The 27,994-nt window shown below is 50.3% G+C and overlaps 2 protein-coding genes and 1 pseudogene across 6 annotated transcripts in view; 2 read left to right on the top strand and 1 right to left on the bottom strand.

Annotated features, from left to right (window-relative positions):
* MYO19 (myosin XIX) overlaps positions 1-15,879 on the top strand; it is a 36,434-nt gene extending 20,555 nt beyond the window's left edge. For 3 of the 5 annotated variants that reach the window (XM_055316954.1, XM_055316945.1, XM_055316960.1), the window contains 15 exons: positions 1,394-1,484; positions 1,908-2,079; positions 3,976-4,049; positions 4,683-4,804; positions 4,973-5,086; positions 5,339-5,515; positions 5,832-5,972; positions 6,991-7,098; positions 8,010-8,080; positions 9,142-9,245; positions 10,905-11,071; positions 11,206-11,335; positions 12,835-12,920; positions 13,616-13,918; positions 15,071-15,879. In XM_055316954.1, coding sequence (XP_055172929.1) covers positions 1,394-1,484; positions 1,908-2,079; positions 3,976-4,049; positions 4,683-4,804; positions 4,973-5,086; positions 5,339-5,515; positions 5,832-5,972; positions 6,991-7,098; positions 8,010-8,080; positions 9,142-9,245; positions 10,905-11,071; positions 11,206-11,335; positions 12,835-12,920; positions 13,616-13,918; positions 15,071-15,199 — 1,989 coding nt within the window. In that variant the 3' untranslated portion in view covers positions 15,200-15,879. The other 2 variants (XM_055316968.1, XM_055316972.1) reach the window with 2 other exon arrangements.
* On the bottom strand, positions 15,696-21,617 carry ZNHIT3 (zinc finger HIT-type containing 3). Its single transcript, XM_055317019.1, has 5 exons — positions 21,396-21,617; positions 21,236-21,267; positions 18,673-18,759; positions 17,605-17,688; positions 15,696-16,191 (listed from the first exon to the last, which is right to left on the bottom strand). Exons 1-5 carry the CDS (start codon positions 21,479-21,481, stop codon positions 16,010-16,012), a joined length of 471 nt encoding a protein of 156 aa, XP_055172994.1. The 5' UTR covers positions 21,482-21,617; the 3' UTR covers positions 15,696-16,009.
* LOC129514731 (proteasome assembly chaperone 4-like) lies at positions 21,480-23,446 on the top strand (annotated as a pseudogene).
* The last annotated feature ends 4,548 nt before the right edge of the window (positions 23,447-27,994 follow it).

The following is a 27,994-nucleotide window of genomic DNA, read 5'->3' as shown; positions in this document are numbered from 1 at the left end:
GGACAAGCCCAGGGCAAGTGGACAACACTAGGGTTCTGGACAGCAGTGTTGGTTTGGCAGTATCCTGACCCTCCACCCATTAGGCACAGCAGTCTTCTGCCAAGGTAAGTTGTGGCAAAGCTGATAGCATGTAAAGACACCCTGCCTGGGACCAGACAGGAATGGTAGGAGAGGCCCTGCTCTCCTGATAAGGGTCTAAGGGTTTCCAGGCTGCTGGACCTATGAGTCTTGCTTTACAGCCCCAGGGGACTCAACCATGTGGATCAGTGAGTGCAGAGTCCACTGTACAATGTGGACTGACAGAGAACCACTGTACAGAGACCAAAATCACAGATCCTACCCCAGGCTGAGCTGTCAGAAGCCCAGCAGTGCTGAGAAAAGGCCAGAGGGAGCCAGGGCCAAACCCCCACTGGCCACACAGAAGTGATCCTGGCCCATAGGTAGTAACAGGAGTGGTGTTCTCAGTCTGCTCCTAGAGAAGGGGAGGTACAGGGACGGTCATTGGGTGACTTAGGAGCCCCACTGGCTGCCCTGGGAGGCATCTGAAATCAGACTTCCTGGGTTCTTTTTTTTTTTTTATTTTAAGATTTTATTTATTTATTCATGAGACACACAGAACACAGAGAGAGGCAGAGACACAGGCAGAGGGAGAAGAAGGCTCCATGCAAGGAGCTCGATGTAGGACCCGATTCCGGGTCTCCAGGATCACGCCTCGGGCTGAAGGTGGCACTAAACTGCTGAGCCACCCAGGCTGCCCTACTTCCTGGGTTCTTACCCTGCTTTTGTCTTTTTTTTTTTTTTAAAGATTTTATTTATTTATTCATGAGAGACAGAGAGAGAGAGGCAGAGGGCGAAGCAGGCTCTACGCAAGGAGCCCGACGTGGGACTTGATCCCGGGTCTCCAGGATCAGGCCCTGGGCCGAAGGCAGCACCAAATCACTGAGCCACCTGGGCTGCCCCCTGCTTTTGTCTTTAACCAAGTCTGTAGCCTATAGGCTTGTGATTTAAAGATTTTATTTATTTACTTATTTTTTAAGTAATCTCTACCCACTGTGGGGCTCGAACTCATAACCCCAAGATTGAGGGTCACATGCTTCACTGAGCCAGCCAGGACGCCTGTAAGCTTATGATTTAACTACCTTTGTCACCTCTGTCATAGGCATCATTACAGCACATTCCTCATTGACTATTGAAAAGATTAAACAAAGTGATGCATGTAACTTGTCTAGAATTGTGCCTGGCAGAGTGATGTAGTAAATGGGCATCGGTTAGGAGCTTCTATTATTATTCTGTTAATCGTGATTATATTCAGCAAGAGAGGGGCCCTTCCCGGGCTAGGCTCCAGCCCTTAAGAAAGAGCTTACATCGTGTCTGTCCTCTCCTGCCCACTCAGGTCCTGGCTGGACTGCTGCACCTCGGCAACATCCGGTTTGCTGACTCTGAGGATGAATCCCAGCCCTGCCAGCTGATGGGTGATGCCAAGTGTGAGGATAGGGTGGGGGCCTGTGTCTCAGGCTTTGATCACACACCCAGGGAGCAGGGCACACCCCGTCTGGAAAAAGGCCGACATTGGTGGGTCTGGGTGGCCAGAGGGTGAAATTTGGAGTGCAATGCCCTTGATGAAACTATGGATGTTACTACTCACCCCATCTCTGGTGAGGCAAACAGCAGCATCTGTGTTTTGCAGTTGAGAATAAGAGGGTTTATAAAATTATTTCTCCCACATGTAGCAGTATGGACTGGTATGTAGAAGTCCTGGGTTCAAGTCCTGCCTCTACCTTGGGCAAGTCTCATGCACCAGAACCTAGGTTTATTCAGTCCCGTTGGATAGGTCATGGTTCCAGTGATGACTTTACATTGTCTTGTGAAGAGGGCTCTTTGGATGGAGGGTGATTTGTCCCTCTCAGGCTCTATCAGGACATCAGCCTCACTGCTGCAGCTTCCAGAAGACCCATTGCTAGAGACACTGCAGATTAGAACCATCAGGGCGGGCAGACAGCAGCAAGTGTTCCGGAAGCCCTGCTCCCGAGCTGAGTGTGACACACGCAGGGACTGTCTGGCCAAACTAGTCTATGCACGGTGAGCACTCTGGGCCCTGCCCTCCTTCCAGGTTCTCCCCCCATCTGGTGTTGGTCCAGATAGCATCAGGCAGTAGGCCCAGGCTCATGGCGAAGGCTTTGAGATAAAGCAGATGCATTTCTCTCCCTGCTTCCCAGACCTTTGGGGATAGCAGGGAGATAGCAGGGAGTGGCTCCTGGGTTTTCCTTGAGCAAGGCCTCTGATCTTAATTCCAGAGTACACTGCATGGGGAGGTTGCCACATTCTGGGCTAGATTTGGCTCATTATTAAAGTATAGGAGTCTGCCTTGCCTTTGGCAATGAGTGAGGAAAGCCTGCCTAGCTCCCCACTGGCAGAGCAGACCCCAAAGGTGATCTGAGGCCCTCAGAGTTCCAGGTTTAGACCATGGGTGAATAGGCTTCTCTGTCTCTATGTGTCTTTGTACTTCATCTCTTTATATGTTACCTGGGGAAATTGATAGAATTAGAAGCTTGGCCCACAGTCTTGGACAACACAGTGTGCAGCAAGTGGGAGCCCAGAACATGGTGAAGGTGGGGGTCCTGGGTTTTTCCTGGTCAGTTACTTGGTCATCTCCATACTCTGGCCATGTGGTTTGGGGTGATTTTTCACCATGGGTTCTGAGAACCTTCAGGGTACCAACTAAAGGTGTCAGGTGGCTCACAATCCTCCAAAACTATGGGACAGAACACATGTATGTGTGTGTGCATGTGCTTATGGGAATTTGGGCACTGGGGAGAGGGGGTCCCCCTGCTTTCATGAATTGCTTGAAGAGTCAAGAGCCTGAGAGGCACTACTGAGGGAATAAGATCACTGAGATGAAAATGGCCCAGGGCAGCTGGGCTCAGACTGGCCCCAGCTCAGCAAGAAACTCTGTTCCCATTGCCTCAAAGCTGAATTCAAGCTAAAGACTTTTAAAGCCTTTGTGTCAAGTCACTGCAAAATAAGCAGATAAAATAAAATATGACGACCACAGGCAGAGTGAGCCTGTCTGTGTGAAGCAGAACGTTTCATACGGGATAGACATCGGGTCACTGTATCACTTGTGTTTAGTACCTCACATGGGTTCTTGAAGCCCCTGTGGCAAAACAGAAACCAGCAACTGGGTTGCAGTAAGTTCCAGAACAGTCATGTTAAGAAAAGCTATAAGAGATTCCTTAGGGCAGCCCAGGTGGCTCAGCGGTTTAGCGCCACCTTCAGCCCAGGGCGTGATCCTGGGGACCTGGGATCGAGTCCCACATTGGTCTCCCTGCATGGAGCCTGCTTCTCCCTCTGCCCCTCCCTCTCTCTCTCTCTCTCTCTCTCTCTCTCTCTCTCATGAATAAATAAATAAAATTAAAAAAAAAAAGATTCCTTAATGGTACTGTACATGTCCCCAGGAAAGTGACCTCATCTCAGGGTGGGGATGGCCCAGAGCACAGGATGCCACCTGCCCTCAGGTGACTCGGAGCCCACTTGTATGGGACTGAGTGGGGGGATGTGGCAGGGTCTTGAGCTGTAGGTACCACAGGTCTGCTTTTGCAGGGGAGTCTAATGAACTTGGTTCTTTACAGGCCCCACTCAGACCTGCTCATCAGCCCCTTTCCTTCTAGTCAAGACACCAGCTGGGTGTCCAGCCAATTGGAGACCTACTCCCTATCTAGCCCCACAGTCTAGTCCGGTGTTCTGTCTTGCTGAAAAGACAGGTCAGGTTTATGTATACCTAGAAACAGGCACAGCCATAGTCTGCATTTGTAGTAGGGCAAGCCAGGATGGGCAGGGAAACCATGGGAAAGGGTTTGACCCTTTGGGACACAGGCTGTTCAGTGTGGCACCCTTGCTGGAGGAGCAATCTTGCCACCCTCAGGCTCAGCTGACCTCTCACCAGAGTCCTCTCTCCCTCTATTCCCACCCCAACAGGCTTTTTGACTGGCTGGTATCCGTGATCAATAGCAGCATCTGTGCAGACCCTGACTCCTGGACCACTTTCATAGGTAGTAGGGGCTCATCTTTCGGGGAGCACTCCTTCAGAAAAAGAACAGTGGAGTCCACTGTGTGACTTCAGGCAGCTCTTCTCCCCTCTCTGCACCCCCGTCTCCTCATCTACCAGTGTTTGGGCAGGACATCTCTGTGCTTTTGGTCTGCCTGAGTCCAGGCCAACTCAGATGGTGCCTTGTCTGTGAGGGCCCGTCCTCTCTCCTGACACCCATCTCTAGCCTCAGAAGAGCAGTAGGGGGCTAGGCAAAATAGGCTGGTAGAACATGCTAACATGGTTGGAATTAGGGTGGGATAGTCAGGTAGGGGAGGAAGTAAAGCTCAGAGATGTGAAGTTGACTCAAGGGACAGTGGAATGCTAGATACCAGCTGGGCTGGTAAGATCAAGACCCTCCAAACTGAATTGGACACAGAAAATGTTCCCTAGGCTGCCCCTCAAACCTCATTCAGCTCGTCTTCCTGCTCTTTGCAAAGTAGAGATGGGCCCCACCCCAAGGCGGGGTGTATGCTGTGCCCAGTGCTGGGGATCACACTCATTCAGCTTCATCTCCAGGCTGCTAAGTGTGAGGCTTCGCCCTGGGCTCCTAGGAGTCCCCTGCAGTTGTTCCATGGGCTCTCCCCCATCCTCTCAGGCCTGCTGGATGTGTACGGATTTGAGTCCTTTCCCAACAACAGCCTGGAACAGTTGTGCATCAACTATGCCAACGAGAAGCTGCAGCAGCACTTTGTGGCTCACTACCTAAAGGCTCAACAGGTAAGAAGTGGAATGCTCCTTCCCAGACCTTACCAGGAGCCTTTAGTTCCTTCTTTGATGTCTTTCTGCAATATGCTGTGGTACTGAGGCCCAGCCATGGATGAGCCATCTGGGCCTCAGTTCACAGTTGCCTTCTCCTGCCACCCAACCCCCACTTTTGTCCCCTAGGAGGAATACACAGTTGAGGGCCTGGAGTGGTCATTTGTCAACTACCAGGACAACCAGACCTGCTTGGATCTCATCGAGGGGAGCCCCATAAGCATCTGCTCCCTTATAAATGAGGTGGGGTCAGCTAGTATGCTGAGCACCAGAGTTGGGCCTTTCTGGGGCCTTGGAGGCTATACTGTGCCCTCTGTGCCTCTGTCTTTCCATCTGCCAAATGGGCTTGCTAATCCCTATGATCCTTCCCTCTTAGGGTCACTGTGATGCCTGTATGGCAGCTCTGCTGCCAGAGGGGACTACAGGGTGTGGGGACTGTGAGGGTTGTGGTGAGCGTGTCTCACTGTGTGGCTGACTCCATCCCATCCCACACAGGAATGCCGCCTTAATCGGCCAAGCAGTGCAGCCCAGCTCCAGACACGCATTGAGAGAGCCCTGGCAGGCAACCCCTGCCTAGGCCACAACAAGCTAAGCCAGGAGCCCAGCTTCATTGTGGTACATTACGCAGGGCCGGTGCAGTACCACACCGCAGGCCTGGTAGAGAAGAACAAGGTGAGGGCTGGGCCGTGGTTTGTAGGGGCCTGCATGGCATGAGGTGTTGACTTATTGCTGCCCATACATGGAAGTTTCCAGTCGTGCATTCTCTGTCTCCTGAACATCTTCCCAGAATCCAGAGTCACCTCTTGGGCCTACCTGCCTGAGGTGCTTGCTAATCAGGCATGAGCTGCTCAGGAATGACTCCTGTCACAGTTGGGCTGCCATAGAAGCCATCTTGTGGAGGCCTGGTGGGCAGGGCTGGCAAACTTTCCGACAGCCCTGGGTAACACTCCACCTGGCCTTACCTGCAGCCCTTGTCCTTGTCCAATAGGACCCTGTTCCCCCTGAGCTGAACAGGCTCCTCCAGCAATCCTGGGACCCCCTGCTCAAGGTGCTGTTTCCTACTGATCCCGAGGAGCAGCCCTCTGGCCAGAGCAGAGCCCCTGTGTTGACCGTCGTGTCCAAGTTCAAGGTGGGCCTGGGGGGCACTGGTATGACATGCTTGGCTCACTCACCAATCTCAAACATTTACTGAGCACCTCCCAGGATCGGTACTGTGCCAGGGAACACTGACAGGTCAAGTAGACATGGTCCCAGTCTGCATGGGGTTGATAGTCTCACATGGAAGACTGAGACAGGAGACTGACAGATAATTAACATGATTGGAAGCCTAGGGGTTTGGGTGGGGGGAGACAGTGAGGGCCTCTCACCCACTGCTGATAGTGTGATCACAGAAGAGCAGTAATTATGTGAACCTCTGTGTCCTGGTCCATTCCCAGTTCGACAACTTCCTGCTCAAGCTGTCCTTGGCTAGCAGATTTGTCACCTCCTTAGCATCTTATGCTTTCTGCCATCTCAGCCCTTGCACATTCTGCTCTACCTTCCTGGGATGCCCCTTCCCCTGCCTCTCTCCCCCGCACTCCCACCCTCCACACCCCTTGTCCTAGCTAATGCCTTCTCCTCCTTCAGACCTCAGCTGAATCATCACCTGGAGGAACCACTTTTGTTGGAGCCTAGATTTTGTGGGCACTTTCCCGCCTAGCCTCAGACACACCATTCAGGGGGCCAACACCACGTCTGGCCCATCAGACCCTGGGCTTGGAGCGGCAGACTCACCATGTCCTTGTCCCGGCACATAGGATGGTCTTAATGAGAACAAATGTTGCCTGAATGAATGGCAGTGGCTTCTGAGATTGTTCTCCTCTAGGAAGATTGCTTCAGTGAGAGTGGGGGAAGGGGAGCAGAGAGCAACCAGGTGTAGGATCACAGGTCAGGAAGGTCCCTGGAGGTGGAGGTGAGGAGCAGTAGGAGGGCAGGCCAGGAGGTGCTCAAACTCAGTGAGCACCTCCCATAATCATCCCAGAGCCTGGGAAGATCCCCATCTCAAGGCTGTGAGGACTGCCTCAGATGTCTGATGCAGTCAGTAACTGGGGCCCAGCTGATGCCCACAGGCATCCCCAATCTGCCTGACCCCAGTCTCCCCACAACAGGCCTCCCTGGAGCAGCTTCTACAGGTTCTGCATAGCACCACGCCCCACTACATTCGCTGTATCAAGCCCAACAGCCAGGGCCAGGCGCACATCTTTCTCCAGGAGCAGGTAATTCACTGGACCAAAGCTGCTTTGCAGGGAGCTCCATCTGGCCAAGGCCCTGAAGGGGTGAAAGATAGAACATTATCCTTCATATGGAGTGACCAGAACGTGTCTCCTGGGTTGCGTCTCACATTAGGGCATCTTGTGTCCCCTGCTTTGGTAGGACAGTCAGATATGGTCTGTGGTCTGTGCATGGCACAGTGAACCATCCAAGAAGGCTCCACTGCATCTTGCACTTTATTCACCAAACCATGTTCCCTGATGAGACTAAAGCTGCCCCAAGGAATGGGTGACCTTTGTGATTAGCTGAAAGCCTGTATCACCTTACAGTTTGTGCACAGTGCAGCCATTTCTGACCAGAGGTAGAGTTTTTTCTAATTTGCACAAAAGCAGCCAGTGGCCAGCAGCTGCCCTTTGGGTACTGGGCTCTGAGATGTGAATGAGGTATGAGTGTTGCCCAATGCTTGGAGAGTATCCCCTGGCCTGAGGGTTTATGGCCAGGATCTCTCCACTCAGGTCCTGAAGAATCTTTACAATATAACCTCTTCTCCTTCTCAGCTGTGATTTACTCTGTTGTCCACAGAAAATAAGTAAAAAACAAATTGGGTTGGGCTGCATGGTGAGGCAGAGCCTCTGCACTACTGGGAGTGGTGAGATAAAAGCAGGACCAGCACTTGTCTCAGCTGAATCAGAAGCCAGGCATCAGAAAAAGGAACCTAGGGCCACCAGAACCCTTTCTAGAAGGGAGATGTTCTTGAGGTCCCAAAGAGTATATCCCCATTAGCCAAGCCTCTGGACAGCCTGCAGGTTCATACTGACCAGGGCCACAGTATGGCCTCAGAAAAGGCAGAAGGAGTGGTATATCTGGCCTGCTGGCCCCATGCCGCAGGTGCCTACCCTTTCTCCCACACTTGCAGGTCCTGAGCCAGCTGGAGGCGTGTGGCCTTGTGGAGACCATCCACATCAGTGCTGCTGGCTTCCCTATCCGGTGAGTGGGCTGAGCCTACATGGGGCAGGGCCAGTCCTGGGATTCAGGTGTGATGAGAGCTGCCCAGCCCAGAGCAGGAAGTGGAGGTGAAGAGAAAGAGGCAGGTCCACAGAGGTCAACCTGGAACTCGAAAGGCTTCACTTGTTCATTTATCCATTCTCTTTCATGTACTGTTTTGTACCGGGCACTGCTTCTAGCCTCAGTGAATAAGGAAGGTGAGCCTCTGCCTCTTGGAGCATATGTTCCTATGGGAACAAGTATAAGAAGTATAAAGTTAGGGATCCCTGGGTGGCGCAGCGGTTTGGCGCCTGCCTTTGGCCCAGGGCGCGATCCTGGAGACCCAGGATCGAGTCCCATGTTGGGCTCCCGGTGCATGGAGCCTGCTTCTCCCTCTGCCTGTGTCTCTGCCTCTCTCTCTCTCTCTCTCTCTCTCTCTCTCTCTCTCTCTCTCTCTCTCTCATAAAAAAAAAAAGAAGTATAAAGCTATACAGTGCTACAAAAGAAACAACGCTGCTCCATAGACTAATGCGGGAAGAGGATCTTTGGGCTGGTCAGGGAGGGGCCCCTTTAAGCAGCTCAGGTCTCTGGGGGAAGAAACAGCAAGCACACAGCTCCCAACTTAGGAACTAAGATGCTAAAGTGACTGGAGTTTAGAGACCTGGGGGAGGGGGGCCGCACAGGAGGAAGCAAGGGAGGCTGTGGTGTCAGAGAAACCAGAGATGTGGCTGATTGTATGCAGCAGGAGCCATCCAGATGGGGAGAAGCCTGCAAGCCCCTTTGGAAGCAACCCGCAAATCCCCTAGGTAAAGGGCAAGCCCTTTGTTTGGGTAGCCCATGGCTGCAGGAAGAGCAAACCCAGTTTAAAATGGTCTCTACTGGCTTCCCGTGAGTGATTATAGTAATCCCTCCAGAACCACCACTTCATCCATTCAGTGGACACAGGGCAGCGCCTCTCTTGGCTGCTGAGTAGATTAAATAGAGGAACTCCCTGTGGCCCCAAGCGCTGTGCCAGGCCCATAAATGAAGTCACTTCATTGTCTTCTACCTCCTTTGGCTTTCAGGATCTCTCATCAGAACTTCGTGGAACGATATGAATTACTGAGAAGGCTCCATGCTCGCACATCCTCTGGCCCCCACAGCCCATCTCCTGATGAACAGCACTCAGGTGAGTGGGGCCCATTTGATACTCATTTGTTCAAGCACAGTTAACTGAGCATCTGTCCTGGGCCATCTCAGAGCTAGGAGCAGGGCACTCAGAGCAGAGTAAAACATGGCCCTAGCCTCATGGTTCTTGGTTCAGTGGAGGAAACAGACTAAAAGACAACAAACAGTGGGGAAAGTAGAAAGGCAGAGGTAGGAACAGAATGCCGTGGGGAGTGCTGGGGAGGTGTGAATCAGGGAAGGCTTCCTAGAGGAAGTGGTGTCTGAGGACAGATGATATTGACCAGGTGAAGGGCATTCCACAAGACAGGTAATTGAACAGAGGCCTACAGGCAGGAAACAACACTGTGTGTGAGGCACTCCAGGCCAATTTTGCCTGCCCATAAGGGCAGAGAACAGTTGGAGGTGAGCCTGGGGTGATAGGCAGGCCATATCAGAGAAGCGAACTCTCTGAACAGATGGAGGCATCTCAGAGGAGGAAGGGAGTGATGTTAGCCTTGTGCTTTCTGGAGAGCACTGTGGGGCCCCCATAGCAGACCATGGGAGTGAGGCTGTTATGTTGGCCAGAGTCAAGAGAAGCTAGATGTGGCTATAGTGGGCAGTGTTGGGAAGAAACTGGCCAGACTGTGCCTGGCCTATGGGGAAGAGAGGTTTGGGGGAAGTTGCTGACTTGAACTCCAGGTCCCTGGAGTCATCCGATGGAGAGGTATTCAAGACACTTGGCACACTCTAATCAAGGGAAAGGTCTGGCATGTGGCCCCAGTTTGGAGGTTGTCAGCTGGTAGGATAAGACCCCTCCCCCTCCGCACAGGTGGAGGAAGAGGCCAAGGACTGGGTGTGAGGCCTCTGCTCAGCAGGATCCCACCCCAGCAGTAGGTGCTCCCACACACACAACCTTACCCTGGAGCCTGTCAGACCTGGGACAGTTCTGCTTCCCCTCCTCTCTCAGGCAGTTTTGTCACTTTCATTCTTTCTCCCACCTCTTTCCTCCCCTTCTCTTCTGATCTGTTCTACTGCACTGTCTCGTCCCCAAAGCCCCCTTCGCCCCTGGTTGATTTTGCGGTTTCTCGTCTACGGCGTCTTCTTTGGCAGCCTCTGTCCCCAGAGAGGCACTGGGCAACAAAAGGTGGTCAGAGCCCTCAGGTAAATCCTCTACAGGAGCCAGTCCTGCATGCCGCGGGAGGTCAAGCAAGGGGACCTGCTGGGCCTCCCTGGGACTGGGATTTGTTCTCCCTTTTCTCCTACATGGCAGGGAGTTAAGGGGTCACGGGCAAAGGGAATGGCCCAGCTGCCCTGCTTGGCCCTCAGCATGTTGGGGCCTTGGAACAAAGGCTGGCTGAGTAGCCTCGGTTTCCAGATTGGAGTCCTGCCACCAAGTGCCCTTTGCCAGCTTGCCCAGGGGACCCATGGGAATGGAGGCTGCAGGCCAGCCCAGGGCACAGTCACAAGTGGGGATTCCAGTGTTCCTCAGAATAGCCAAGGCCTGAGGAACAACAGAGGGGTCACCTATGGCTTCCCCAAAAAAGGATGAAGAAGTGGTTAGAGCCAAGAACAGCAGCAAAGAAGCCTGTGGAGTATTGGGGAGACCAGAACCAATTTCTTAAGTCTGTAGAAGTGTGCAGATGACCAAGAGCTGATGGGACCTCTGTCTCCCATCCTACAGAAGGGTCTCCGTGCACGGAGGCGGCCACACTGCAACCTCTCCTTCAGGACATCCTCCACACTCTACCAGCTCTGTCTCAGGCTGCAGCCACACTCAGTGACCCAGCTGAGGCCACACCAGCCCCAGTTTGTTGTGGCAGAACCAAGGTGTTCATGACTGACTCCATGGTAAGCTGGTTTGTGCTAAGGAGGGGAATTCACACAAGCCAGTCTCATGCTCCTCAGCAGGACACAGTGTAAAGGACCACTTCAGGGCAGTGGGAGGAGAGGCCAAGGACCTCAGTGGATACTCCTCCTTCCAGCTGGAGCTTCTGGAACATGGACGTGCCCAGGTGCTGGAACAATGTGCCCGCTGCATCCAACGTGGCTGGAGGCGACACTGGCACCGCAAGCAGGAGAGGCAGAGGCAGGCCGCTGTGCTCATCCAGGCAGGTAGGAGGGGCAGGGCTCTGGGCACACAGCCACAGTTCCAGGCCAGCAGACAGGCCTGCGTGTAGCCACTGTCAGCTGCCGCAGACCCCATATGATACAGATTTCCTTTGAAATGGTGCTCTTTGAGACCCCATATGCCAAGGGTGTGTCCCAGCCTCAAGACATTGACAGTACGACCTTATGGTGCACTGGGATTCAAATTCTGATAAACCTCACCCAGCGTGTCTCTCCAATTCAGTGGAAACTAGGTCACACCACAAATAAGGGTGCTGTGTAGGTAGCAGAGGCTAAAAATTTGCCTTGAATTCCCAGACCTAGAGAGCAGTTTTTGCCATCTTCCTTTTTTTCTATGACAAATCATTACCTATTGCGTCCAGGGCTCATAATGAGTTTGAGAAGGCAAAAATTAACAAGATTTGATTCATCAAAGGAAGAGATATAGGAACCATGTTCATGGTAGTCATATTTTGAAAATAAAAATACGAGAAACAATCCACATATCTGACAGTGGTAAACCCACGGCTATATTATGGACTATCCTTCTGATGCAGCTAGGAAGTCGTTCTGAAGAGTGTTTTAAATTTAATGGAAAACCACTTCCAATATGATATTTAAACCAGGATGCCAAACTGCACATCAGGGGTGATGTTACCTTCCTTAAATGTGTTTCTGTGTGTATAGACGTAAAAAATCATATAAGGAAGCATTATAGAACTGTAAGGGTTGGTGGGACACCAACGTGGCTCAGCGGTTGAGTGTCTGCCTTTGGCTCAGGGTGTGATCCCGGAGTCCCGGGACCGAGTCCCACGTTGGGCTCCCTGCATGGAGCCTGCTTCTCCCCCTCTGCCTGTGTCTCTGTCTCTCTGTGTCTCTCATGAATAAATAAATAAAATCCTTAAAAAACAAAAAAACTAAGCGTTGGTGAAATAACAGGATTTGGATCTGTCTTTAAACTTTTTAGTTTTCTAGAATCCAAATGTGTTAATATTGAATGGAATAGCCCCTTTTCTGAATGCAGCTATACCAAAAAGAACCAGAAAATGCTGAAATTGCAAGAGAAGGAAATGAAAACTGCCACATGATCAGTCTACCATCCAGTAGTTCTCCCATTTACCAACACGTGGATGCACAGTGGGGTCACTGTTTGTGAATTCATAAAGCTAGTAAGCAAATTCAACTGAAGATTTCCCAGAAAACAGAACCCTTCTGTTCCCTGGGCATTGCCCCAGACAGACCCTAATGCAGGAGGTGAGTGTGCTCCCCCCTGCCCCCACTGCCCCTGTCATGCAAGGTCTCTCCCAGCCTAATGGTCTGAGAGAGAGAGATCTTTCAGAGCCAGGGTTCCTTCAGAACTGACTTTAGTTCCCTATCTTATGTAGTGGCACAGGGTAGCATTCATGGAAAAGGCACCTATTCCAAACTTCTTCAGCACCAAGTTAACAATAGTTCTAATGAACTATTGTCTAATGACTTCTTTTGTTTCTGGGCAAATCCCTTAGCCATCCGTTCCTGGTTAACTCGGAAACACGTCCAGAGACTGCACACAGCTGCCACAGTCATCAAGCGTGCATGGAAGAGATGGAGAGTGAGTATGTGACTCAAGTAGTCAGGATGGATGGACAGCTTGGTACCAGATGGCCCTGGGTTAGAATGCTGGCCCTGCCACTGCACACTGGATGGCCTGATCCTCGTGCAGGAAATACCACCTGTCCCGTAGGGTGGCTGAGACATACAAAGGGTGGTGTAAACAACTCCAGGAGTATAGTAAAAACCATGAAATTGGGCAGCCCCGGTGGCACAGCAGTTTAGCGCCGCCTGCGGCCCAAGGTGTGATCCTGGAGACCCGGGATCGAGTCCCACGTCGGGCTCCCTCCTTGGAGCCTGCTTCTCCCTCTGCCTGTGTCTCTGCATCGCGCTCTTTCTCTCCCTCTCTCTCATGAATAAATAAAATATTCAAAAATAAATAAAAGTAAATAAAAAAATAAAAACCATGAAATTATTTAAAGGGGTGAATTTTATGATAGATCAATTAGATTTCAATAAAGCTATGATATAAAAAATAAGGCTATCTTTAAAGTGGCATACATTAGGCCTAAGTACAGTGCCTTGGGTAAAAAGTTCAGCCACATGGTGCCAATCTAGTTGAAGGCATCCAGCTTTTCAACAGGTGCCCTTCAGTTAACCTCATTAAGCTGTATCATTAAAGATAGTTTTGGTTTCCATTAAGAGCTAATAAATTGAGAACTATAAAGTAGCTTTTTTTTTTTTTTTTTTTTTAAGATTGGAATGGCCTTCCTTGCTTCTAAAGAACTGGATGATGTGGAGGAAAAACACGTGTCTCCGGTTCCCCTTTCCACGGGCTCCTGCCTGCTGCCACAGACACAGAGCAGCCTCCTGGCAGCAATAATCCGCCTCTGGCCCCTGGGACTGGTCCTTGCCAATGCATCGGTGGGTGTCCAGGGCTTTCGGAGGAAGCTGGTGGTCTGGGCCTGCCTCCAGCTACCCACGGGGAGCCACAGCAGCCACAATGTCCAGACGGCACAGGAACAAGCTGGCATCACATCCATCCGAGCACTGCCTCAGGTAAGCTGTGGACAGGATGGCCATCCTGCCCAAGATGGCTCTTAGCCCCTCATGTCCCCGTAGAAAGCAAGAGGCTGGGAAAAGGGCTGTCCTGCCCCTGCTCGGACAGAACTCTCTGCTTCCCAGCTGGCTGCAAGTCTGGGTTGTTTCCATCACTACAACTAGGAATTTTCTAGAGCCCTTTCACTTTTTAAAAACTGCCTCTGACTGTTCTGGCATCTCCTCTGAATCTCCATAACTAGTCTTACTTTTTAAAGTTTAGGTTGTGCGGGGGGGGTGGGGGTGAATGGGTGACGGGCACTGAGGGGTACACTTGACAGGATGAGCACTGGGTGTTATTCTGTATGTTGGTAAATTGAACACCAATAAAATTAATTAAAAAAAAAAAAAAGTTTAAGTTGTGGGCAGCCCCAGTGGCGCAGCGGTTTAGCGCTGCCTGCAGCCCGGGGTGTGGTCCTGGAGACCCGGGATCGAGTCCCACGTCGGGCTTCCTGCATGGAGCCTGCTTCTCCCTCTGCCTGTGTCTCTGCCTCTCTCTTCGCTCTCTCTGAATGAATGAATTGGTTGTGAAGACAGCTTATACTCTCAAATAACACTGAATTTAGCATATTTTCCTCCAATTATTACTTGGTTTATCTCCTGTTCCAGCTGCACAAATGACAAGCAGCTAAGTCGGTGGTCCCAGAACTCTTTTTATATTATGGGCTCACGCTCAGCCTCTTACATGGGGTCACAGCAAGGTTTAAGGGACACAAGTCAAAAGGAAGTGAAACAGTGGGTTTCCATACCAAAAGAAGGGATGTAATCTGGATAAAGTCTCCTATGACAACAGGCTAGCCAGAGTATAAACAGAAGTGTAATTGTTTGCTCTTCCAGTTTTAAGCAGTCTTAACACTGTGACAGGTAATACTCTTAGGGGAGAGCTCCTTCACCCATCACACTGAATGGATGTAAAATTTATATTTTAATACTGCTTTGGACTTTGCCACTGGTTTAGAATGAGAAAAAAGCATTAACTCAATCCTGCTCTTGCTGTGACTCTCATACCAGTACTTGTTCACACCTCTGCATTTCTAGCATTTGCTCTGTGAGGCACCTGGAAGCTGGCACTCCTGGGAGCTGGAATTAAGCTCTTATCTTATCTCTCCCTAGGGCTCAATCAAGTTCCACTGCAGAAAGTCTCCACTGCCATATGCTGACATCTGCCCTGAACCGTCACCCTATAGTGTTACTGGCTTTAATCAGATTCTGCTGGAAAGACACAGTCTGGGCCACGCGTGATGTCTTCTCACCTCTCAGCCTCACCTGGCTGGGCAATCCTTTGGTGCCTTTGTGTCTACGAGGCCTTTTCCTGCCAGCTGCCTTGCCAAAGACATTTAATCCACAAAAGCTGCCAAACTACTCCCACAGCAACTCCAAACACCTGAGAGCGAGTAAAGGCTGCCTGCCGCAGCCCTACACAAGGGACCTGGGGCTCCCATCGACATCTCCGAGCCCTGACAGGGGTCAGGGGTTGGTTACCAAATCAGGGCTAAGAAACCTCAGGGCCACAGAGCACTACTTCCCACATTTTACTACCCTCATAGATCCAGCTTAGCAGTGGAGTCTGTCACTACAGTGGGGCTCCCCTGATTCCCTACAAACAGAACAGACGTCGGCTTGAAATTAGCTCTAAAATTTCAACTGGGATATTTACAGGAACAAAACCCTACTATTTAATACATTGATTTATTTAATGTAATTTCAAGCAATTATGAATTAAGGATGAACAAAGTAATTTACCATCAAATCACTGTATCTTGATTTTATTTAGCGACATTAAGCAAGTTTTAACTCAAATGAGTATGAAACTTGACAAATTCTGTGTGATGTCTAAACACCAAAATTAAAACATTTAAAGACAACTATCTGAATGTTAAGTTCTCCCTCCAATAAAGGGTTTACCACCTCGAGTATCCTCATCTTGCCTGAAACACACACCCTTTGTGCGGCACACGCTTGCTGAGGGCCCCACGCTAGCTCTTCTCGGGGGAGGAGACAGGTTCTTAGAGTCACGCACCCATGTTCGAGTGAGCAGGACAATAGTCCATCTTAGGAATCCTCATCCTGGGATGGTTCCACAATCCGTAAACAACAGTCTGCAAACTCCACAAACAAGGGCTCCTGCATGCAGGCTCGCATGAGCTTCGCCTTGTTGTCGCCCTGATCGAGGCTGACCATCAGCTGTCTAAGGTGTGGGTTGAGCAGGAGGCTTCTTAATGCTGCAGACTCCCCTTAAAAATGAACAAGCAAGCCAGAGTGAGTTCAAGTGGAAACAGGTGATAGCTAAAAGCTAAATGTGTCCAGTGTAGTACATATCAAGGGTGCTGCATCCCCGTAACCTTTAAACTCAAGAACGGAACCAATGCTCCACATAAACAGGATGAGGTCAGCATATCAGATGATCTCCAAGTTAAATGCCATCACAGGTTCTTATTCTTGGGATCTCTGTAAATAATTTAACTTTATGCCATTTCAACTAGGACAAAACCTCAGCACCAATACAGAGGACAGCAGCAAGTTGCTGGCATGCTCTGTTCTTAGGCCTGAAGGGTCTCACTGGTGAGGAGACTTCTACCAAATACTCTGGATGCTGCTGACGTCAGCACATGGCCCTTGCACAGCAGCCTCAGAACAGATACTGACGTCTGCATGGTGCTTTATAGTTTACAAAACTTCACACCTGCCCTCAGGCTTATCACTGCTGTGGGACTGGGTGCACAGCAGGGTGGGCCTGACGATGAGACAGAAACAATGAAACCTCCCATGTTCAGGAACTGCACTGACCTGTTAATCACACATCATAGAGCTGCCACAGGACTGACTGCACAGGCCTACAACAACACTGGACATTATTAACACCCCAGTCCCTCTAAAAACCCAAATCCAGGGATTACCGTCTGTTGTGATGGCCAGACCGCACACTGAGCCCGGGGTAGGTGGGAATAAATGCCAGCCCCTGCCCTATAGACTGGTGGGGGAGAGAGATTAACATAAAATACGACGGGTATATTTCAAGGCCCTATGAGAAGGTGAAAAGTGCTTACTTCTGAGAAAGACAAAAGGTCAAAAAAAGTTTAGCTGAGGAAGGGTAACCTGAACCAAGCCTTGAGGGAGAATTTTGCCAACCCACCAAACCAGTAGGATTCCAGGCCAAAGGAGTTGTAGGGAGGCTGGGAGATGTGGAAGCCCTGAGTATTTACAGAATTGTGTGGCTAAAGGACTCTGCATGCCATTCTCAAGGACAGGGGACCCTTATCACAGGTTTGAGCTGCACGGGCCCACTTATATACAAGGTTTCTTCCCCACAAATACAGTGCTATAAATGTATTTTCTCCTCCTCGTGATTTTAACATTTTCTTTGCTTTCATTCACTTTATTGTAAAAATGCAGCATATAATACATAAAACATACAGAACACATGTTAACTGTGCTATCAGTAAGGTTTCCAGTCAACAGGAGGCTATTCGTAGTTGTTTTGGGGAGTCAAAAGTTATACACACATTTTCAACTGCAGGGTGGTTGGGCAGGAGCCCTACCCCTGCACTGTTGGGTCACCTGTATTTAATAACTTAAAAAAAAAATCACTTTCTATACATTGGATTAAATGTATCAGTGGTTGATAAAGAAGCACAGCACAGACTTACCTAAATTCTTTAAATTCTGTAAAGAAACTCTGTCCTCTTCCTCATCGCTATTGAGAAAATCAGCTACAGAGTCCTCATCATCATCTGAGGAATACAGAACACAATTATGATTAGAAACAAAACCTAAATGCCAGAGTCTAACAACTACTCCAACAGATTAAAAATGTGCACACCAGTGACAGTAGTAGGGGTAAGCAGGTATTGACAAAATAAAGTGATCTTTTCTAGGATTTGTGACTATACCAACATTCCTCTTTTTGGGAAGGAAGGTGAAGCAAAGAACTGGGGAGTTTAATAAATGCTTACTCTACGTGTTTTCTCTGTGCTCTGCGGGCCAGGAGCCAAATTTTCCAATTCCTATTTTAGTATATGTGCTGCCGAAGTGAGCACTGATTTTCCAATTCTTAATCTCTCCAGCTCACTATAGCTCCAACCCTGTCAGGGGCTGAAAAACTAGGTGTTCTGTAAAAACCTGCTAAAATGAATACTTTGTGCTTTCAGCATGGCCAGAAATTTCTGACACAGCCTGAACCCAACAAGGAACTTTCTCAAAGGACAGAAATAGGTTATTGGCACCCAGGAGGGGCTGCTTTCAGAGCCTGGCATGGTACATGGAGATATTGAAGTCTGGAGAGATGGATGGGATGACAGCCCACTCCCACAGTAAGCTGTGAGGAGCACCCAGCAGCCGGAAGGTGACCGGGGCCAAAGGCAGCATCCCGCATCCCGCCTGAGCCTAGCTCCGGTAAACGGACAGCTCCAGCCAGGCCTGGGGAGGGAGGAAGACCTGAAGCCATGATTGGGGAGAAGACTCCTGCCAGCAGAGTCCACCCCTCACCCCCACACCACAGCCACCCGCCTCTTGCCCTCTTATTTCTTGTCCTTAACAATGCCCTGAGGCTGCTCTAAAATACACAACAGGTGCCTCCACTCTTGGTGCTAATAAGGAAGCTGTTGCTCCTTAATGAAGCATCGTTCCTGACTCCCTGTCCCAGTCCACATCTCCTTTCAGCCTTTTCTATTTAAAACCCTTTCCTAGGTTGGTTTCTTTGAAGTCAACCAACCCACCTTTGTTTTCTGTAGGCTTTATAGTTTTTGCTGTAACAGCTGACCTTATCTTTTTCTCAGTAGGACGAGTTTCAGGGTTGCATTGCTCTGAAAGAGACACAAATCAGATGCACGTGTCATTTCTGCTTTAGTGACAAGGCCGCACTTCCCCACCAAGCCAGCATCTAGGTGGGAAACATGTATAGGGAAAGGGATGTGAGTAGGGACAGGGATGGATACAAAGGAAGCGAGGAATCCAATCAAAGGGCAGCATCCAGAAAATGAGTAACCATGAGCAGAGGATGGAGGAAGCAGGCCTCATGCACCCTGAAGGGCTGTCCTCACCCTCCTTATCCCGCCTAACCAAAGGGCTCTCACCAAGGTTAAGTGGCACACTGACTTCAATTAGCAAACTATTTTCTCAGCAGTTTCAGATGCCAAATCTGCATGTACCACATGCCACTGGGATTACAATGATGAAAGTCATGAGACCCGCTCCAAGGGGTTGAGCCTTAGGGATGACAGCTAGACATGAGTAAGCGGAGTCTGATCTACATCACCTGAAAGGACTGGAAGACAAAGGGGAAGCGCTGCCAGGTGGAAAAAGCATTCCTGGGAGAAGAAGGTCAGACCCCTGGAAGACTAGGGTCACGGTGCAAGGACAAGGTGACGAATAACTCCCAGCTGATGGACAGGGTAGGCCCAGCGGGTGGCTGGGGCTCAAGTGCAGAAAGAAGAATGCCACATTTTGGCCTTTCCTCCCCAAACCAATGTCTCTCATCAAAGGCACAGGTAGTTTTCAGGGTAGAAAGGTCTTTTGTTTTTGTTTTTTAGAAAGGTCTTTAATGGTGTGACACAGTCTCACATGCCACAGATGTTTATCTGCATCAATACCAATTACCAGAAGTGCCCCCAACCCCCTTCAGCTGTGACAACAGAAACATTGTCACAATGTGTCTCCCTCCAGAGAGCAACACCTCTAAGAACCACTGACTGCTACAGAGGCTGGAGTTGAGTGAATTACTCAAATGTGTATTTCAGGAGAAACCCTGGCAGCAGCAGGGCCACACAATTAAGAGCTCCAGATTACTTCGAAATGCCCTACGGGGTTCATAGAAGTGCCACCCAAGGCCGCACAGCCAGAGCAAAGCTAACCAACCCGGCTTCCCAACCCTATTTCCAGCAAAAGCAGTACGAATTCTTTCCTATCTTGAACTGAAAAGTTTCCTTTGAAAATGGTCCAGAGTTATTAGGATAAAAAAAGAGCCAAGAGAGCAATGCAGCTTGAAACATACCTCTAAGTCAGACACTGCAGAGGATGACACTAGATACATAAAATCAATAAGGAACTTTAACCAAAGAGTCAACCCAGCATGAAGTCCTGGGCAAGAGTCCCTGAGGACTGAGGAGACGCCCAGGATTGGTGTTAAAATGTAGATGTAGCAGCACTAATCACTACCTCGTTGTTTCTTTCTTTCTTTTTTTAAAGATTTATTTATTTATTTATTTAATGATAGACACAGAGAAAGAGGCAGAGACACAGGAGTAGGGAGAAGCAGGCTTCATGCGGGGAGCTGGACGTGGGCCTCGATCCCCGGACTCCAGGACCGCGCCCTGGGCCAAAGGCAGGCGCTAAACCGCTGAGCCACCCAGGGATCCCCTACCTCGTTTCTTTTTTTTTTTTTTTTAATAAATTTTTATTTATTTATGATAGTCACAGAGAGAGAGAGAGGCAGAGACAGAAGCAGGCTCCATGCATCGGGAGCCCGACGTGGGATTCGATCCTGGGTCTCCAGGATCGCGCCCTGGGCCAAAGGCAGGCGCCAAACTGCTGCGCCACCCAGGGATCCCCCCTGCCTCGTTTCTAACAAGATACTTAAAAGAAAGAAAATGGGGGCACCTGGGTGGCTCAGTAGTTGAGCAACTGCCTTGGGCTCAAGTCGTGATCCAGGGATCCTAGGATCGAGTCCCACAGTAGGTTCCCCACAGGGAGCCTGCTTCTCCTTCTGCCTCTGTGTCTCTCATGAATAAACAAAAATCTTGAAAGAAGATAAAGGAAAGAAAATGTTCTTGTTAACTTCAGCCAGCACAGCTTCAGCGACAGAATACTAAGATGAAGAAACTGCTAAGGTAGACTTTGATGGCCAAAGCTGTCCCCCATTTTTTTTCAAAAAAGATTTATTTATTCGAGAGAGAGAGAGAGAAAGAGAGAGAGAGAGAGAGAGAGAGACAGACAGACAGGCAGAGGGAGCAGGCTCCACGCAGGGAGCCCGACGCGGGACTCCAGGGTCACACCCCGGGCTGCAGGCGGCGCTAAACCGCTGAGCCACCGGCGCTGCCCCGCTGTCCCTCATTTTTATTTTTTTTTGTCCCCCATTTTTAAGGGGGGGGGACCGGTCTGAAGGACGAAAGGTAGAGAAATTTTTGACTTTTCAAAATCCGGGAAGGCATTCACAGAGGTCCCCCGGGAGCTCCGACGGGAGAGAGCGAGGCAAGGTCAGGAGGGAGTGCGGCGGGACGCGGGGCCTGCCCGGGGGAGGGGAGGGCGGCGGAGGGAGGGGGAGGGGAAGGGGGGTCTTATTACCTTTGTGTTTCCGGAAGCAGGTCACCGAGCAGCTGTAACAACAGAGGCCACGGGCCGCGTCAACCCGAAAGGCCTCGCGGGCTCTCCCGGGGACCCCGCCGCCCCGCCCGGCCCCCCGCCGCCCCCCCCCCGCCCTCCTCCCCACGACCCCCTCGCTCACTATGGCACGCGGCAGGCGGGGCAGCGGTATTTGGGTTTCTCCAAGCAAATCACGCAGACGACGGCGCTGCAATTGAGCGACGCCATGGTCGCTGGCGGCCTCGCTCCCACGGGACGTGCCAGGCTCTGGCCGAAGGTTCCACGCCGCTCGCGTTTTTCCCCCGTTTCCTTAACCGGGACCAATCGGCGCGCGGCACTCCCTGGCAGTCAGAAGCAATGGATCGATCCTGCTCCTTGCTCCAGTCCTGAGGAGTAGAAAGTCGATGCACTCGATGCGCATCCAGTAGCGGGTCTGACGTCCCGGATTAGATCACGCTGTCGCCGGAGAATTTGTTATGTAGCCCCGTCCCTGTCCCTAGGGAACTCTGTGACTTGGACCAAGTCATCGTCACTCTCCAGTTCTGTTGCCCCACAGGTAAAAAGAATGTGGGACTGGGGCAGCCCGGGTGGCTCAGTGGTTGGGCGCCGCCTTCAGCCCAGGCCTGATCCTGGAGACTGAGTCCCGCCTCGGGCTCCCTGCGTGGAGCCTGCTTCTCCCTCTGCCTGCGTCTCTGCCTCTCTCTCTCTCTCTCTCTCTCTCTCTCTCTCTCTCTCTCTCTCCCTCCCTCCTTCTCATTAATAAATAAATAAAAATATTAAAAAAAAAAAAAGAATGTGGGACTAAATGCCCTTTACCTCTGACTTGGAATTTCTGGATCTTGCCAGGGCACTGGGTTTTCTTCCCCCTCGACACTCCATTTACTTATATCTAGCAAATGAGAAGTCCAGACCCTGGCCAAACCAGAATCGGTTCGATTGAGTGACATACACGTGCTCTTCCCTACTTAAGCCCCTTTTATCTCAGGAAAGAAAGAGGAGGCTTAACCACTGACAAATGTTTATGGAACTCCAAGTGACAGCACTGTCCTGCTCACATGCTGGGCTGGGGACACCCAGGCAATAGTAGGCACAGTCTCTGTCCTCTAGGAGCCCAAAGCTTAGAGTAAAGGCAAAAGGGGGAAGGGAGACAGACTCTGTCTTAGGTCCTGCCGATGCTAGCCTGCACTTGCTCAGCCCTGAGAGTGCCTCTTCAAATTTTGCACCCTCGCCTCCTCACTTGACTCACCCTAGTCCCAGCCCTTAGTGAGATAGCTTGGTCAGGGGACAGATGAGTGAGCTCTGGCCTGGAGGTGGGGATCCCGGCCTAATGAGTCCAGATGGATGAACTGTGACGGGCCTTGAGTGGCACCTCAGGCTTTAGGAACAATTACGTTTAACTGGCAGCCTGTGCCTCCTTGAAGCCGTAAGCACTGCCCAGCCTAACCAGGGCTCCCATCCCACATGTCCAGTGCCCCACCTAGGGTCATAAGTCATTCTGACTCCCAAGTGCCTCCTCCTTTGTGTTGAGCCTATCAGCCCTCAGGATCCCACTACAATAAGGGCCCCACATGAGTATAATTGTTTTTGTGGATAAATCTGCTATGCCCAAGGCAACTGTTTGAGTCTTGGCTCAAACCCCTCCATGGCTATGTGACTTTTACTTTCTCTGAGGTACCTCACCTATTGGTGTGGATGTGCACGCCTGCTTCCCTGAGCTGTTGAGAAGCAGAAGACTGTAAAATTGTTTGTAATTTGAGCAGAGCTGGAGACTCAGTGCTTGTGGGCCAGTGGCCACTGGGCCACATGGAGGGGCCGCTGCAGGTGGGGATGTCTCTCTGCACAACTTCAGTGGGAGACTGTGGGAGCAGATCATCCATTTCCATGTCATGCAGCTGAGACTCATTCTTCCTATGGGTGTGGGCCACGCCGCACCTGCGCAACCTCACAATGACCATGTGCAACCGCTACGATTCCATCCCTGTGTCTACCTCCCTCCTTGGAGACACTTCTAACATGACCTCCATTGGCTTCGCCCAGCGCTTCGCCAGAAAGACCAACAAACAGGTGTTTGTCAGCTATAACCTTTGAAATACAGACAGTACCTTTCCATTACTGGTACAGAACAGGATCAAGGAAGAAATGAAGGCTTTTCAGGAAAACTTCTGGCACAGTGGCAGAAGTGAGGATTTTTAACTTATGTAAAATATACATGTGAGTAAACAGGGATGCCTGGGTGGCTCAGAAGTTGAGCGTCTGACTTAGGCTCAGGGCATGATCCTGAGGTCTGGGTATCAAGTCCCACATCAGGCTCCGCGTAAGGAGCCTGCTTCTCCTTCTGCCTATGTCGCTGCCTCTCTCTCTGTGTCTCTCATGAATGAAAATATAAAATCTTAAAAAAACAAAATACATGTAAGTAAATGGATTGAATTTTTTTTTTGGATTGAATTTTTTAAAAATTTTGTAATTTGAAGCACTACAAAGCGTTGACACCCAGAGTCTGTAACTCCTGGAGCTCAGGTCCCAAACCTACGTGTGCAGATGTCAGGCCCTAAGTCCCTCAAGGCTGGGGTCCTGAAGCTCAGGCCCCTCCAAAAGGGTTCTGCCATCAGCCTCTATGGTCCACACTCAGGGAGCATAAGCCACTATCCATCCCTGCTTTGGCTTTGCCAAACTGTCCTGAGGATGCTGTCCAGTTCCTAGTGCTGAAGTGTCATGGATTCCCTACCTGCCCAGCATGCAGCTGCCCTTGTGTAAACCAGCACCGGCCTGAAATCTAAGACATGTCCACAATGACCCCCAAATCAGCAGCATTCCCTGTATTCTTTTTGTTTAAGATTTATTTATTTATTTATTTATTTATTTATTTATTTATTTATTTATTTTTAATTTATGATAGTCACACAGAGAGAGAGAGAGGCAGAGACACAGGCAGAGAGAGAAGCAGGCTCCGTGCACCGGGAGCCCAATGTGGGAGTTGATCCCAGGTCTCCAGGATCGCGCCCTGGGCCAAAGGCAGGCGCCAAACCGCTGCACCACCCAGGGATCCCTTATTTATTTATTCATGAGAGACAAAGAGAGAGAGGCAGAGACACAGGCAGAGGGAGAAGCAGGCTCCATGCAGGGAGCCCAATGTGGGACTCGATCCTGGGACTCCAGGATCATGACCTGAGCCAAAGTCAGACGCTCAACCTCTGAGCCACCCAGGCATCTCCATTTCCTTTATTCTTCAACAGCTGTGACCATCCCAGAGCCATCTCAGTAGGCCCATGCTTACCTGGGAAGGCCAAAGGTCAGTGATTTGTCTAGGCCATACTTGATTCCTGTGTCCTGACTGGCACCAGCTGACTATGTACAGCAACACTATCCACTCCAGATTTTTCCTGTGATTGTTTGGAGGCTGAGATCTGAAAGTCTCTATAATTTTCAAGGCTCGACACCCCCCTCACACACATCCAAACCATGCTGATTCCTCTACCTTTGGGTCCAGAGATGTTGATATAAGCAGAAAGAAGTTTCTGGAATTCCTCTCATGCACATTCCACACAGTAAAGACAGTCTTCCCTCTACTCTGGGAGACCCCCCAACTTCCCCAGACAGCTGCACCCCTCCTGCTCCAATGTCCAGTGAAGGAGGTGGCTCAGCTGTGGTGGCGATGAGGTTGAGGGACACCAAAAGGCCGAGCAAGCCCAGTATAGATCTTCTTGGCAGTGACCAGTTCAGAGAAAAATGACAGGCATGACTCCAGGCCCGGCAACTACATGTCCACACTGATGTAGCCACCCTTAGCAGTACCCTGGTTCTCCCTGGACCCCCGCCAAACCCATCCTAGCAGTTGTCGCACCTCCCCCAGCCGGACCAAGAGAGGGGTGAGGTAATAATCAAGGCAGAATTATTTTCAGAGCTCCGCCACCTTGCAGGCGCTGTCCAGCGCATTCTGGGGACCAACCCCAAAGCCCGGCGCTGTGCGTGGAGGGCCCGGCCCGGCGTCCAACGCCGCCAGAGGGCGCTCCAGGTCCAGATTGGCCCAGGTGTCGCGGAGCTCGAACTGGATTGGAGTCAACTCCACCCCAGTCGCCGTGGGAGCCAAGGCTGTCTCGCTGAGCAGGGAGGCGGAAATCCAGGCGCTGGCCGGTACCTCCAACATTGCCAAGTGGCAGGAAGGGAGTGGAAAGATCAGTGCTGAAGCCGGCGACCGGATGGGCAGGAGTGTCTCCTCCACGAAAGCAAGAGGACTCCAATTGCAACTGGCAGTCCGGGGACAACTCCCCGACCCCTATAGCCCTATGCTTCCTGGCATTCCCAGGGGGAGGAGAGCCAGCTGCAAGCTGGCCACCCACATTAGCTGATAAAAGTTTAGCCATACTTCAGGAGCATAGGATTACTAACTAGGGCCTGAGCCACTTCTCTGCACCTTCCCCGGTGGGCAGAGGGATCTAGTCACCCAACCTGAGCTACATGTTGCAGTTATCAGAGACAGGGATTCATTAGGTTGGGCCCTCAGCTTTTTGCTGCAGCCCTAACACATTTATCCACACACATACACATACTCTCCGCCAGGGCATAGGGGACCCAGGGCCAACACCAAAAGAAGTGTCCGAAATTGGGGTTTTTAGAGGACCTACTGCCTCATTCTCTTCTGCTCCCCCACCCCTATCTCTCACTCTCCTCTGGTATCTAAGTAGTTTATCTTAAGGTGATTGAGGTTGCTGGTGAGAATCAAATTAAGGAAGCCTGAGATCCAGGTGAAGTGGAGTAATCAGTTTCTAACTCTGCGTGTTATTTTATAGCAGTGAAGTTATATTCATTCCCAAATTCTAGACAATAACAGGCTGACCTACAATCAGGCTTCAAGAACTTCCAAACAGCAAAAGGGATAAAGAATAATTGCATTATTCCTGGCCCCATAGCTTTTGGGAGAGCACAGACAAAAGAAGCCACCATTGTTTCATGAACACACTCATCCTACTACCCAAACCCCACACTTCTTTTCACACCCTGTCCCACTTGCAAATCCACATGGATCTCACCTTATATTGCCTGGGACAAAAGAGACCAGAGGAATCAGAACTTCCCAGCCAGATTCTCCAAGAAGCCTTTCAGGGTCCCAGGTGGACAGGGAGGGGATCCGGGGCTTTACACAAACCTCTTAACCATGTGGTAGTGGTGCATAGGAACTCTGCTCTGTGAGGAGCAGGTAGGAGGAACTGAGACGCCAAATTCTCTTCCCCCTCTCTTAAAACTAAAGACAAAATAAAGACTCCAGCCAAACAAAAACCATGAGAATTCTTCACTAGTAGATCTGTACCAGAAAGTTATGCAGGCCAAAAGAAAATGGTATCAGATAGAAATGATACCACTACATGCTGTGTAGAATGACTACAGTTAAAAAGATTGGCAATACCAAGGGCTGGCAAGCAAAGAGGCTGCTGTGGTCTGAATATTTGCGTCCCCCTAAATTCATACATTGAAATCCTAACCCCCAATGTGATGGTATTGGGAGATAAGGTTTTGCGGGGTGATAAGTTCATGAGAATGCAGCCCTCTTGAGCAGAATTGTACCTTTGTAAAAAAAAAAAAAAAAAAAAGACCCCAGACAGAGAGCTTCTTGCCCTATTGCCACAAAAATACCAGGCACCCCCATCTGGTATTTTTGTTATAGCATCCCAAATGGACTAAGACAGAATTGGTACCAAGAAGCAGGGTGATGCTGTAACAAATACTTAAAAATGTGAAAGGAGCTTTGGAAATGGGCAACTGAGACCAGGAGAGTTTTGAAATGCCTGTGAGAAAATGAGATACTTTCATCATTGCTGAGAATGTGCCTTAACAGGCAATTCTGGTGAGGGCTCAGAAGGAAAAGAAGAGAGCTGTAGAGAAAACCTCTATCTTCTTAGGGAAGCCCTAAGAGTTCAGAATGGAAAGTTGGTAGGAATTGGACAGCATGGGCTATTCTGGTGAGGTCGCACAGAGAAAAGGAATATGTTATTGGACACTGGAAGAAGGTGAGCCCTGTTGTAAAGAGGTGAAGAACTTGGCTGCACTGTGTGTACCAGTATTTTGTGAAAGGTGAATCTTGCAAGTGATGAAACTGGATGTTTAGGGGCACCTGGGTGGCTCAGTCAGTTAAGTGTCTGCCTTTGGCTCAGGTCATGATCCCAGCATCCTGGGATCCAGCCCCCACATCAGGCTTCCTACTCAGTGAGGAGCATACTTCTCCCTCTGCCTCTGCTTGCTGCTCCCCCTGCTTATTCTTTTTCTGTGTGTCAAATAATAAATAAAATCTTAAAAAAGAAAAAAAGAAAGATCCAGTTTAGCTGAAGAGATTTCTAAACCAAGTGTTGAAGGGGCGGCTTGGCTCCCCCTAGCAGTTTATGGTGAAATGTGAAAAGAAAGAAATGACTTAAAGGTGGAATTGCGAAGCAGAAAAAAGCTGAACCTAACAATTCTCAGCCTACACACACTGCAAAAAATGACACACTAGTGAGTCAGCCAAGTAACCATTGAACCAGGAGGTTAGTGTGGATCAGTCATCTCAATAGAAGCCAGGGACTCTTCTTCAAAAACCAATGGGACAACAGAAACATGGCCTCAGACATGATTCAGAGGTCAGCAGGCTGCCATGCCCACCATGGGCCCAGAGTACACAGCCCGTAGAACACTTTCCAAAGGGTGGGACTGCCTTGCTAGTTTTGAGGAAGGACCTTTCCTGGTTGTCATGTCTAGGATGCCCCCAGCCAGTGC

This window comes from Nyctereutes procyonoides, unplaced genomic scaffold (genome assembly GCF_905146905.1).
Source record: "Nyctereutes procyonoides isolate TBG_1078 unplaced genomic scaffold, NYPRO_anot_genome, whole genome shotgun sequence".
Taxonomy (NCBI): Eukaryota; Metazoa; Chordata; class Mammalia; order Carnivora; family Canidae; genus Nyctereutes; species Nyctereutes procyonoides.
The sequence above is the reverse complement of the archived record's forward strand: the minus strand, read 5'-3'. Positions and strand labels throughout refer to the sequence as shown.